We start from the raw sequence: 12,206 nt of genomic DNA, 5'->3' as shown, positions 1-12,206 counted from the left end.
CATTATTTCCATGGAAGCACTTCACGACTGCAGGACCAAAAATCCTGAATTCATAGCCCAAGGGAGTTTCTCATGCTCTCTGCAAAAGGTCAGCCAGAGGTTGAAGCTTGGCCTAGGGCTTGCTTCTCCACCTCGGAGTGGGTGCAGATACCACACAGCCACCCTTAAGGTATATTCAAAAGTAGTGGCAAAGCTTGCCACTCCCTGCAGCAAGTCTGGTTTGCCCTGTGAGAGCCTTCACCATGCCACACCAATCGAGAACAGGCTGGAGCACATACCTTAACTCTTCATCTATGAATGTACGCTGCTTAGATACCGCAACCATGGACACCTCAACAAACAAGCAGCGGCTTTGTTTGATCTTTCCTATCCTTTCAGAAAACACGCATACAAGAACTCATGAGGGAAACTTCCAGCCATAGCTTTTAGGCATCATGACAAAATTTGCTCTCGCTTACAGGACAGTAGCCACCTACTAGGCCAGAAGGGTGATTTAATGTCAATTGAAAGGGAAAAAGGACACATGTTGATGCAGTACAAGCAGTGAAAGCATTCTAGCTTTTTTTAGGGGTCTTCCAAGCATAGCAGCTGATGCTGTGCAATCAGACAGATGCTACCATGACAATGACAAGGACTTCTCTGTTGCAGGAAGGGCAGACCATTTGCCGTTAGTCCTGAGAAGTTTCACTGTGAGCAAAGTGAGTCTGGGTAAGATGAGCTATACTTGCCGGGTACACAACTCTTCCTTTTTTGAATCTGAAAATGTGGGTTCAAGTCATGCAAGTGACCAACACATACTGCAAATTTTATTTTTATTTCCTTATTACAGAAACTAAATTAGCATATGCCTACATCTTGATTAAAACAAATTCACCACCACAGAAAAAAAGCACTCTTTTTATTCTCTAAAGCACACCTGTGAACACAGAACAAAGTCTAATGTCAGTACATAAAAGCTGCTTCTTAGTGCACCTCTTCATTGCAGTTTCTCCATTAGTTCTTTTTAAAAAAAATCATTACACCTTAGGTATTTATATATGCTTGTATTAAGCTTTGCATAATCTACCCATAACGCAATTCAATTCTAGAAGTCAGTTAAGAAGCTAAATAAAAAGGCCTCTGAAGTTTGCTTTATTTACAGTTGCAATGGCTAAGTTTTAAATACTTTACAGTCACTCCCAGCACTGGCTCCCAGTTCAAAGGATTAGTGCATTCCATGATTTCTTTATAACTATTTTCTAGAGGGGATTAAGTTGCCCATACCTACAGCTATGTAGGTACATTAGCTATCTACATAAAGTACCTTATAGGAAATAAACATGCTGCCAAAAATATTTATAATAATGAATGACAAATGAGAAAATCTTTAGGAAGAATGGAGAGGTCCTCGATTTTGTGCTGCAGTCATGGCTGACTGTGGGAACAGCAGCAACGTGGGAGAAACAGCAGTTACGGAGTGCCACAGTGCAGGGCAATTCTGTCTGGTTCCTTGTAAAGAGAGCTTTATGTTCAGCTCTTGCATCCTCCTCTCTTTCACCACCTCTCCCCCATTACTGCTTTTTTGTTAAATCATCAGTCAAATTTCTGAACCACGACAGCATACAAATTCATTTCAGATGCGAAAAAAAATAATGATGCATCTGGGAGAAGATGCATCTTAATTTTTTTTTTTTTTTTTCCCCAGGAAATGCAGCTTACATATGATGGTCCTTTCCTAAGACTACAGTTACGAAGAGACAGGCAGGTTATCTGAATAAAGACAGATCTGTTCCTCCAAGTTTTACAGTTCATGAGTGGATGCAGGTCTTGTGGAAACTGAGAAACTGCTGTAAAGATTGACAAATAGGATGCACATGCATTTGTCTGTTCTTATATACTTTCAAAACCCAAATGGAAGGAAGAAGTATCCGTGATTCAGGTAGGTCCAGAAGATTTTTCTTTTTTTTTCTTACACAATAAGGTAGATTACTTAGCACATTCCAGGTTAAAAAATTACAGTAAACATTCAGTAACTGGAATGCATATAATATACAAGTACCATTACATTTACAAAGCTGTTCAGGACGATTTTTCTTTCCAGAATAAGCATAAAAAAGTTACAAGCTAATTCACAATAACTTTAGATACAATGTTATTAAAATACATTGATGTTAATCATAAAAATATTTTACTATTTACATGTACATTGTATAAACCTTAACAATAAGAATATGCCCATCTTAGGATGCCTTAAACGAATATTTAGGCAGATTGGCCCATTTTATAGTGCAGTATCCCTGTTTTGGTCTTCATACCATGAAACTGTACCAGATTCACAGTATCTTTGCTAGTGCTTTGCTGAAAGGCTTAAACTTTCTATTATTTAAGAAACATTCATTCATTACAAAGAGCCAGTTTTGTTTCCACTTTGTTTCTTGTTAAACCCTACCCCCAATAGTTCAGGACACTCTGCCTGGCCTTGTGCGATTTGGTTGCATTTCCAAATAAGGCTATAATTCATTTCATCAGTTATCACGCTATCTTGCTTGTAGTCTGGATGCTGTGCGATAAATTCCCTCATCCATCGAGCAACTGTCATTAATTCTCCTGTGGGCAAGAGGAAGTCAAATTTCACAGTTTATACATCTAATTTAGCAGTATGACACCTGAAGTTCTATGCATTATATACACAGTTAACAAATAGTCCATGCTTTCATGAGAAACCCATTCCTATACGTATTTTTTTTTTTTAAATATGGCTAAACTGCAGGCATAACTAAGCTGACCTAGCGCTGATAATCTAAAACCCACTCATCTGGTGTGATCTTTAAACTTTCAGATGTTGTAATGAGAGTGCAGAGAGAAGTAGCTACTGGAACAGGTGTTACCAACAGATTGTATAGCAAGAGGTCTTAAACATGTCATTTAGCAGAGAATCTGGCCGAGACAAACCAACAGACGCCTCTACAACAACTATGTATATATAAAATAATTTTGCAGTTGATCCATCCAACTCAGCTGCTAGCTTTGCTCTGTCTGCCTTGACTTATTATTCTTCCTCTCTCTGGCAGCTCCCCTAGCAAAAAAATAGGCAGGTTCCTGATTACACCAACTCCTGGCTTGTACACACTGCCTCCGCTTCACTATGCAGGGTACAGGTGACCATGGGGCAGTCGGCAGGTGCTTGAGGGCCCCTGACACTTCTATACAGGGTCACCATATGGTGCACAACACTTGCAGGAGACCTGCATCCTCATAAAGTAGCAGCTGGAGGCCAACTGGACACCAGTGTTTAGGCTATTGAATCTCGCTTCTGAATGCAGCATACGCAAGCAAACCTCAACAAGCACAAGTTTAAGGTAACTCTGTTACTAAGACATTAAGGCAGGCTGATGGGATGCTCGAACAGCCTAGCAAAACTTCCGTTGCTACTGGAACCTCAGCTTCCTTGTAAGAGTGGAAAGAGCCAAGGGCTTTCACTACAGAAATCTCTGGTTTAAGAATATTATTAAAAAGCAAGAGGAATCAAATTCAGGAAAGCAAGGAAGAACACACAAATAAGAAGTAAAAAGCATCCAAGACTGAAGATATCCTATCAGTGGTTTTGAACAGAGGTACATGAACACAAGTCAGAAAAATTGCGAAAAGTACAGGAAAGAAAAGCAGAATAAAAAAGGTTATTAGAAATAAAAATGTCCCTCAAAACCCAGAAGTCATGTTTTAAAGAAATGAGGCCAGAGCTTACCCTTCTGCATAAAAAGAGGGCAGAAAAAAAATACCCAAGAAGCATTATTTATTGAAGGCACTAAAAACTCGCACGAAAACTTTCTCAAACCAATGAGAAGCAGGGGGCTTGCAAGAAAAATCGGTGGGCCAGGAAATGGAGTGGAGCATAGAGACACACACATTTTTGGACTAAAAGCCGCTGCAGGCTATCAGAGCAGGAGGAGCCGGGAGAGCAGCCCAGCTCACGCCAACACAGACACCTTGTGGTCAGGCAGCCCAATTACTCCCCATCCTTTGTACTGGTATAAATCCGCAGCACCTTCATCATGAACACAGCGTGCAGCTCTCAAAGAACATAGGAGGACTGGGAAAAGGCACCACAGGCTGACAAAAGGTGTGAGACAACTTCCCAGCGAGGAGAGACAAGACAAAGGGAATCGCAAGTTCAGAAGCAACAATATACTTGAGAAGTTTGCAAAATTATGAATGTTGATGAGAACTGAGTAGAGAAACATTACCCTACAACACAGGAACTAGAAGGCGTATCATGAAATAACCGGGAAGAGCATTTAAGCATGCAAACCTACAGGAATTACATTTTTCAAAGAGCATATAATAAAATTGTGGCATTTCTTATTGTATGACTTTATGGGGACCAAAAGTGTAACTGCTTCAAGAAGGATAAGGCAACGATCATGGAAATAACGTTTGTGAACAGTCATCAAGCATCATGATTACTGCACCACCTTCGGCTGAGAAAATGCCTACTCTGCAGACAGCCAGGAACCGGGAGAGCACGCCAGGACAAGGATCACTCGATGCTGCTACCTTAACACTGCTTCCATTAATATCTGGTGGTGGTCAGCAGCTGCTGCCCGCGTAGCAAATCTGTAGTCTCACCGAGTGGTGGCAGTTACACACCAGCTAGACGGAGACCAGTGAGGACAATACCTAGCTGTGCTGCAAGAGAAGATGCGACTGAAGCACAGAGGAACCACGTCAGGGCAAGGTTAAAGCCACAGCAGCTAAGGTGCCAGTGTTTAACTCTCACGAGTGCTCTCTGTTCACCATTTGAGGAGAGAAATCTGAAAAATGGCCACTCTTTGTGGACATGTCTCATGCTAGACAGGCTGCAGTTCAGGAACATTTGATTTAAGATTAAGAGTAAACTGGAATAATCCAAAGCTCACAATTGAGAAACATCACGGCACAGTAATACAATACCTAATGCTTCTTATTTTGTGAATTCTGGTTTTTAAGAAGCATCATTTAAAAATCATTTCAGTTCAAAGTTAAGATATAAACCCTAGACTCTACCTCACTCTCACACCTTTTAGGTCTGTGTAAATACACAAGCTGACTTTTGCAATGCCTGCAACTTCGCACCAGGTAACAAAGTTATTCTTTGGAAGGGGAACACCTGCCACAGGGGGTCGAGCCCATGTCACTAGCTCTTGGGGAAAAAAACCCTCTGTAAGACTTAATGCTTTCCTTGTTTTCTCAACAGCATTTTTCTGAAGGGAAAAATCCCAACAACAAACAATGGAATATTTTGAAAGCATTGCTATTTTGAGGGCTGATGCGCCTCAGACATTTTCTTTCTCCCAGTTTCTCTTTTCTCCCTCAGTTAAGCCAAGCATCAAATCCCCGTCTATGTTACCTGAGGGACAGAAGCCTCCTACAAACAAGCAGCCTTAGGAAAGAACAGTTACAGTGAAAGTTGTAATTAATTAAAAATTGTTACCATTCTGAAGTACTGCTAAAGTACTGAATTACCAGGCGAGAGAAAGTCCTGATTTCCACCTCAGCTTTAAAAAGGTCTTTACCTAGAAGCTTCTACAGCAATTTTCAAGAATTAAAAAGGAATGCAACACTTTAGTTTAAAATTGGGGAGAGGGAAAAAAAAAAGATGTCTTGACTTATGACACTAAAATTAACTGTCTAGCTAAATTTACAGCAAGGCAGGCATACAAGGGATTTGCACATAGAAAGGTATAAAGCTGCTGCAGACTGTGCTACACACCCAGTTCTGAATTAAAGTTTAGCCTGCATCTTTTACTCATTATACTGCTGCATTTTAAAAAGGAGCATAAAGAGTCATTACACCGCCTGTCTTTGAAAACACTGCAACATGGGGAAGACAGGGTAATAGCCTGGTTTGCTCTGCCTTGAAGGAGTTTTGTTACTTACAAGAAGGGCTTTCTTATCAGGGAGCTAAAGACTAGCATACCAGAATTTAGACTTATGAATGCTTTGGAGCAGCACGCTTTGGAGTCACACCAGTAACACCAGGCTATCAGACTCAGCCTCACATACTGTTACAACACTCAAGTGACAGGCAAAGGGGATTAGTATATGTGCAAACTACTAAACTGGACAATACACTGGCAAAAGCAGCAGTAAGTGGTGCTGAAAAGAGAAATCTTGGACTGGAGATACAGTTACAATTACAGCTTAGAGGGTAGTGTATCAATTACTCCTAATTTAAGTTCTAAAATGGATCACGAAACATTTATAATCAGAATTAGGCAGGACTAGATTTAAACCAGAGAACACACTCCAGTCCTTTGCTCCTATGATTCAACATTTACCTAGCCACAGCTGCCACCAGTTTTACCCAACTGAAAACTAGAGAACAGCCCAACTACTAAGTAGAAAAATGCCAGGAAAATCAATGTCCAAAAGTGTCAAACATACCAGATGCTCTCTTTTTTATTAGTTTCAGGTAGTTTAGGATGGTGCACCTTGTGTCCACATCCACTTCCATGTTTTCAAGATAAGAATTCAAAATTGGGATCAAACCAGGAAAGACTCCTTCCTGTGTAAGAGAACAGAGTCAGCATAAAACACACTTGATCTGGTTTCTAGGAGGGCAGAATGGAGGGGAAAGTTGTGTGTTCCAGGTAGAAGAGGCTATGACCTTCCCATTGATAATTGTATCAATGCTCATTAAGGTGTACTCTTCCGCGTCGGTGCCTGTCCCGTTCTGTGCAGAGCCACATCCATCCACAACAGCGTTTCCACCTTCATGGGTGACAAAGGGAAAGGAAGAAACGGTTAGAAGGCAAGAGATGCACTAAACATCCACAACAGTGTTAATCAGGTTGCTTGCTGTGATACCTTTGCAAATATCTTTTCTGAAGTAAAACATTCCCTGCCGGACAGCATCTCTTTTCTGGGCCATCTTCATGTTTTCATCCACCTGGCAAAAGAAGTATTTCAGAGATTTGTGACATTTTAGAAAATTAGGATTCTCCCAAACCCTCACATTTTGGTCTCATTAGTTGAAACATCTACTATATGTTTCTTACTATTTCGTCACACAAGGCCAAGCTGTGGAGGTAAGTTTTATTTCATTCTTCAGGGGTCCCAGGCAAAACCACAAAGAGATGACGTTCTATGAAATTAGGTCTCCAGCAAAAGAGGTAATGGTATTATGTTAGAACATGCTATGCTAATCTTTTAAGTTTGGATGAAAACACAGGAACAGCTGTGATTCACAGGTTGCATCCCATCTGGCAGACTTCTTTGCATATTTAGATGCAATTTAAATGAGTACAGAAGAAGAAAATTGCCGTTTCCCTAGCCATAGTTTGCTGCTTTTATTAACAAAACTATTGAAGTCTTCTAATAGAAAAAAGTTATCACTGTATTAAACAAACTTTCAGAAACAGAATTCTAGTAACTTTGTATGGGAATCGTATCTATTCCATACCCAAACATCTGTTAGATAGTTAAACTCAGACTGCTAGTGAAGAAGTTCTAAATTGCAGGCTTCTCAAAAAGTCTACAAACTACAAAGCACTGCTCATACACTCTGCACATGACATAAGCATTGCTCTGTCTTTCTGGACGGAAGATTTTGTCCAAGTTCTTTGGTCGGTATGTTCTCAAGGAATTAACATCACACAGCTTTCAGACATTAGCTTTACTGTCTTGTCTTCAGAAGAAGGGATATGATTTGCCAAATTCTTTGTTTGACCTTTAACTAAGGGCAATGCAAAATCTTCACTTACTTATTACCTTTCAAAGCTTTGTTTTCAAAAGTCTGTTTTAATTCATTTTATATTATGAAACCTATTTACACAACAGGCTGTTTTGAAAGTTTGAAAGAATGCCGGTCATAGCTGACAGGAGTACAACCGCACTCAATCAGATAGCAAAGATTAGTGTGAGATTAGCCCCATAAACAGGTATTATTTTACTTGAAAGAGGCAGGTTTACCAACGGTTGTGCAATTCTCTGTTGCATTACCTGCCAAATTGTTTGGCAAGCTAAATTAATTTTATGCCCCCCCCCCCCGCCCCCGGTTCTTTCAGCACCTGATCTCTTTTTCAGTCTTAACTGGTATTCATTAGTTAAAAATTTTGCGCTTTTGAGACATTCCAAGTAACAATGTAATTATGCACTTTAAGTGCTAAATTGCTGCATTATTTATGAAGTCTGAACTCCGTGACATCAGGAAGAGAATTTCTCCTTTTAGAAATCATACCAACTGTACGGTATGATTACTGTTAATTTACAACTTCAGTATTTTTCTCCATTTTAATTAAAAACACTAAGAAAAGCCGCAGGACACTACAGCTATGCTGTAGCCAGCGCTGGCAGTATTTTCTAGTATACAGTCTGTCAAAAGCCTTCTGCACTACAAGACCTTTTTTAAAGTTACCTATAACATTGCAGGACTATCCATTTAAAAAGACATTTTCTGGCCTAAGAAAGAAGACATGCAAGGACAGTTTCACCCAAAACAGTTCAACAATTGCGAGGACAAGAATAAGGAAAAAGCACATTTTGCATGGCTGCTCTGTCTAAACACAAGTCACAGTTGTGACTAGAATCAGCAGTATTTGTTTTCACTCAAATACTGTGTAACACTATGTATGCTGAACTCCTCCTTTCCCTCTCCACCAGATAAAAACAAAATAGAGAAGAAGAACACGAGACATAGGCAACAGCCGTGTTAAAATAAATATCTGAAGTTTTTATTTTGACCTCCACAGGTTACTTCCTCCAAATGCAAAATGGTGGAAACATGCCCTTTCTCAGTCTCAAAACAGTCTTGTGACAACGGTATTTCTCAACATTTCTGCAGTAGTCAGACACTGTTAGGCACCACAGAAATTCCCACAGTATTTGTCTATAAGCTTAATTCCATGAGACAGCAGTGAAATATTTGTTTAATACTGTAGAACTGAAATTGATTCGAAGTACTGATACAGATGAAAACTGACTGAAAGATAAAAATGACTGTTCTGTAAGTACACAAATATTAGTTCCTAGCTTGCAGAGGATAAAAATCAGACTTGATGCAAATACGTTGCATTTAGCTCTAGCAGATCCGATCTTTCACACCTACCTTGGACAAAGGAATGAGAAAATCCAGTTTATATGACAGAATCACTCTGGTTAGCAATACCACGAACACAACATATGCAGAGTTTTCGAAGTCTGTTAACTGGACCTAGACATGAAAAGATTAAATTACTTTGGTGGGAACACACTCATGGAAGTAGATAAATATCTAAGAGAGTTTAAAACATTTGACTCGAACGTTCATGTTGGTACTTGTATTCATACACTCTACTAGCAGAGATGGTGATGCATGAGCTGGAATCATCAGCAGTGACTTCAAATGCACAATGCACGCACACACTTCAACAAACTCAACCCTTTAATGCAATGCCAAAACACACTTGTGTTTCAAAAGACTACCTAATAACCTGCACCTTCAGGCTCTCTGTGTAATCACAAATGTATAATAGCTTTTAAATTTCCACTTTAAAGAGATTAAATTCAGAGAGCTCAGAAATAGACAGCTATAAAATAAAAGCACTTGTGAAAAACAAAACAATAACAGTGGAATTGTTCAGTACCAGGAAAAGGACTGGAGAAATACAGTCCCTAGAAGCTAAATGGGGCTTTGTTTACTGTTGCTTTAATACAAGCCTAATTCCTTTCCCCATCACCCCAAATCCATTAGCATGCTTTGCTGTGCTGCAGTGGATTCTCCTGTCAGCTACATTAATCAGACATGGACTGTGGGAAACACGGCTGTCCACTTCACTTGCATCTAGCAATTCAGAGGGGAGAAAACACAGCATAAGTAATAAGGGTTTGATACTGGATGGCAGAATGCCTGGTACTTCTCCACTTAAAAGGAAATGTGCTTCTGTGCATACTGACGCCTTCCTTACCTCCATAGGTCTGAATTCCACTCTCCATCCAATATCTGAATTTGGAGGAGGTGGCTTAAACCTCATTGTCTGCCAGTTTGTAGACTGAATATTCTGCAAATCAGATGAAATAATCTGTCACAACCAAGATATGCATCATTCTATAATGCAATCAAAGAGAATAAGCAGATAACTAGAGTCCTAATATTTTCCCCGGAACAGCCTATCAAGTTAGAGAAGCGCTTTCAAACTAAGTGGTGTGACTTCCTAAAAACCACAGTATAACTACCCATCCTAAGAGCAAATATGTTACACTTTCTCATGCTATTTTGTTTGAGGATTACGTATAAGATACTAGGGTGCTGAGATTTAGCTGACATTTTTTTTTATGAGGGGTTGATGCATCCCAAACTAAAAATACCTAATATTACCATAGCTATTATTTCATGAAGCTGTATAAGAGAGACATTTATATGTAAATGTCATGCAAAACAGGTTTCAGGAAGCCATAAAAATAGACAGTTCCCCATAACACTTATATACACAGCTACAGTTTGGGTTCCTCATATTTTATTGGGTTTAAAGCATAAGCCACCACCTTCTCCTAAATAAATTATAAAACAAAGAAATAAATGTGCTTATAACTGCAAAGTCATACGCTAAAGAACTAGTTGAAGTGAAAAATTCAGGAAAAAAATTCTTAGCTAATATAGCCATCCTCCAATTAAGCAGTACTATAAAGAATAAGCAATTCAATGTATATATTTATTAAATTCCTCTAAATCAGACACAACCTCAAAATGGTCGGATTCATTTGCATCATCTAGATGTATTTTCTCCTCAAACAAAGTCAATGGGTCTCGAATGAACAAGTGTGCAATATGCTGTGCCAAAAGGTGGTCAATACCTACAAAATGAAAATTCAAACAATTGACACATAGCAAAGCAGGCTCTAGGAAACGATTCGTTTTACAAGAATTAAAACATCCAACTCTGCAATGCTACCTCAACCCACCACATCCTGTTAAAGTTTAAATGATGACTTCGGGAAGGAAGGAAATGATTAAAGAGGGGAAAAAAAAAAAACCAAGCCAAACCAAACAGGTTCTTGTTTGGAAATGGCAGCTGAATATTGGTGTGGCTGCCGTTCTTCCTGTTTTCTGATGCACCTCTCTGCCATGTTTCCTAAAGCAGTTCTGCTCTCTCCACAAAGATAAAACATTAATGCATGAAACACTGAGCTTCTCAAGCTGGAATTAGGGACAGTTTCCGTTACAAACAAATACTTTTTAAAAAACTCTCAAGACCACGCTACACAGATACTTCCTGAGTAGGAGTCACTCTGAGGGATGCACAGTGATTGAAACAAACAAGAACGAAAACATAAAATATCCCCACACACTGCAAGCATAATTCTTAACCTGCTCATAATGAAGCAAACACTTACCTTCCTTTATTAGGTGCTCGTAGATATCTTTGTCTATTGTCAAATCAATGTCATTGTATTTCTCACCACATTCAGATAGATAACTGTCTATGGAATCATATCTGGATTTACTGATTCTATAATGGTTGTTCTTCAGTGGCTATATAATTTAAGAATACAATATTTTAACAGCTTGTTAACAATGTTACCTAAGTTTTGCTCACTAATGACAGTTATGTGAGAATTATTATCCTGTTTAGAAAATCCTACACCCTCAATTAAAATTATTCAAAGCATGAGTCTTAAATAGGCTTACTAGAAAGCGATCCTGGAATTATGACTATTTTGTTTGCAATGTATGTATCTGAGCGAAAAAAACCAGTCATCACACATTGACTAGAATTCTCTAAAAGTGGGAACATTTTCCTGAGGTAATATACCACTGCCGCAAGTAGCTGGAAAGCATTATTATACCTATTGCAACACATACCAATACAGTTTCACCATGCGCACATTGTTAGAGATGCTCTTAAAATGGGTAGCTCAAGAAATATTTTAAGTAGATTTTTTAAAATTATTTTAAAATTTTCTATAATTTTGTAAGTGCCTTGAATGCCAATTCCTGCTTAGAGAAACTCCTTAAGTTCAAGTTCTGACAACTGGCTCTTTTCATGTAGTTCTAAGTTTATACTACTGGATTACTCAGCAGCACCTGCTATTTAATCCAAAGCAATTTTTGCTTTTTGGGCTCAAGCGCAGACTGGAAAGTTTCATCACAGGGGGACCTTTTCAGCAAGCTGTGGAGGAGTGAGTGGAGTTCTACTGGGATTCCATACCTAACTAAAAATATGTATTTGCTAATGTAAACTGTACAACCAAGGCGAATGTTTACACCACCT

At 39.1% G+C, this 12,206-nt stretch overlaps 1 protein-coding gene across 2 annotated transcripts in view; it reads right to left on the bottom strand.

The window, feature by feature from the left end:
* Positions 1-795: 795 nt before the first annotated feature.
* Positions 796-12,206, bottom strand: part of GCLC (glutamate-cysteine ligase catalytic subunit) — a 35,940-nt gene continuing 24,529 nt past the window's right edge. For both annotated transcript variants that reach the window (XM_050893405.1, XM_050893406.1), the window contains 8 exons: positions 11,329-11,467; positions 10,676-10,788; positions 9,903-9,995; positions 9,065-9,169; positions 6,826-6,907; positions 6,626-6,729; positions 6,403-6,523; positions 796-2,586 (listed from right to left, as the gene is read on the bottom strand). In XM_050893405.1, coding sequence (XP_050749362.1) covers positions 2,381-2,586; positions 6,403-6,523; positions 6,626-6,729; positions 6,826-6,907; positions 9,065-9,169; positions 9,903-9,995; positions 10,676-10,788; positions 11,329-11,467 — 963 coding nt within the window. In that variant the 3' untranslated portion in view covers positions 796-2,380. The remainder of the gene's footprint in view (positions 2,587-6,402; positions 6,524-6,625; positions 6,730-6,825; positions 6,908-9,064; positions 9,170-9,902; positions 9,996-10,675; positions 10,789-11,328; positions 11,468-12,206) is intronic.

Source organism: Gymnogyps californianus, chromosome 3, assembly GCF_018139145.2.
Source record: "Gymnogyps californianus isolate 813 chromosome 3, ASM1813914v2, whole genome shotgun sequence".
Lineage (NCBI taxonomy): Eukaryota > Metazoa > Chordata > Aves > Accipitriformes > Cathartidae > Gymnogyps > Gymnogyps californianus.
The sequence above is the reverse complement of the archived record's forward strand: the minus strand, read 5'-3'. Positions and strand labels throughout refer to the sequence as shown.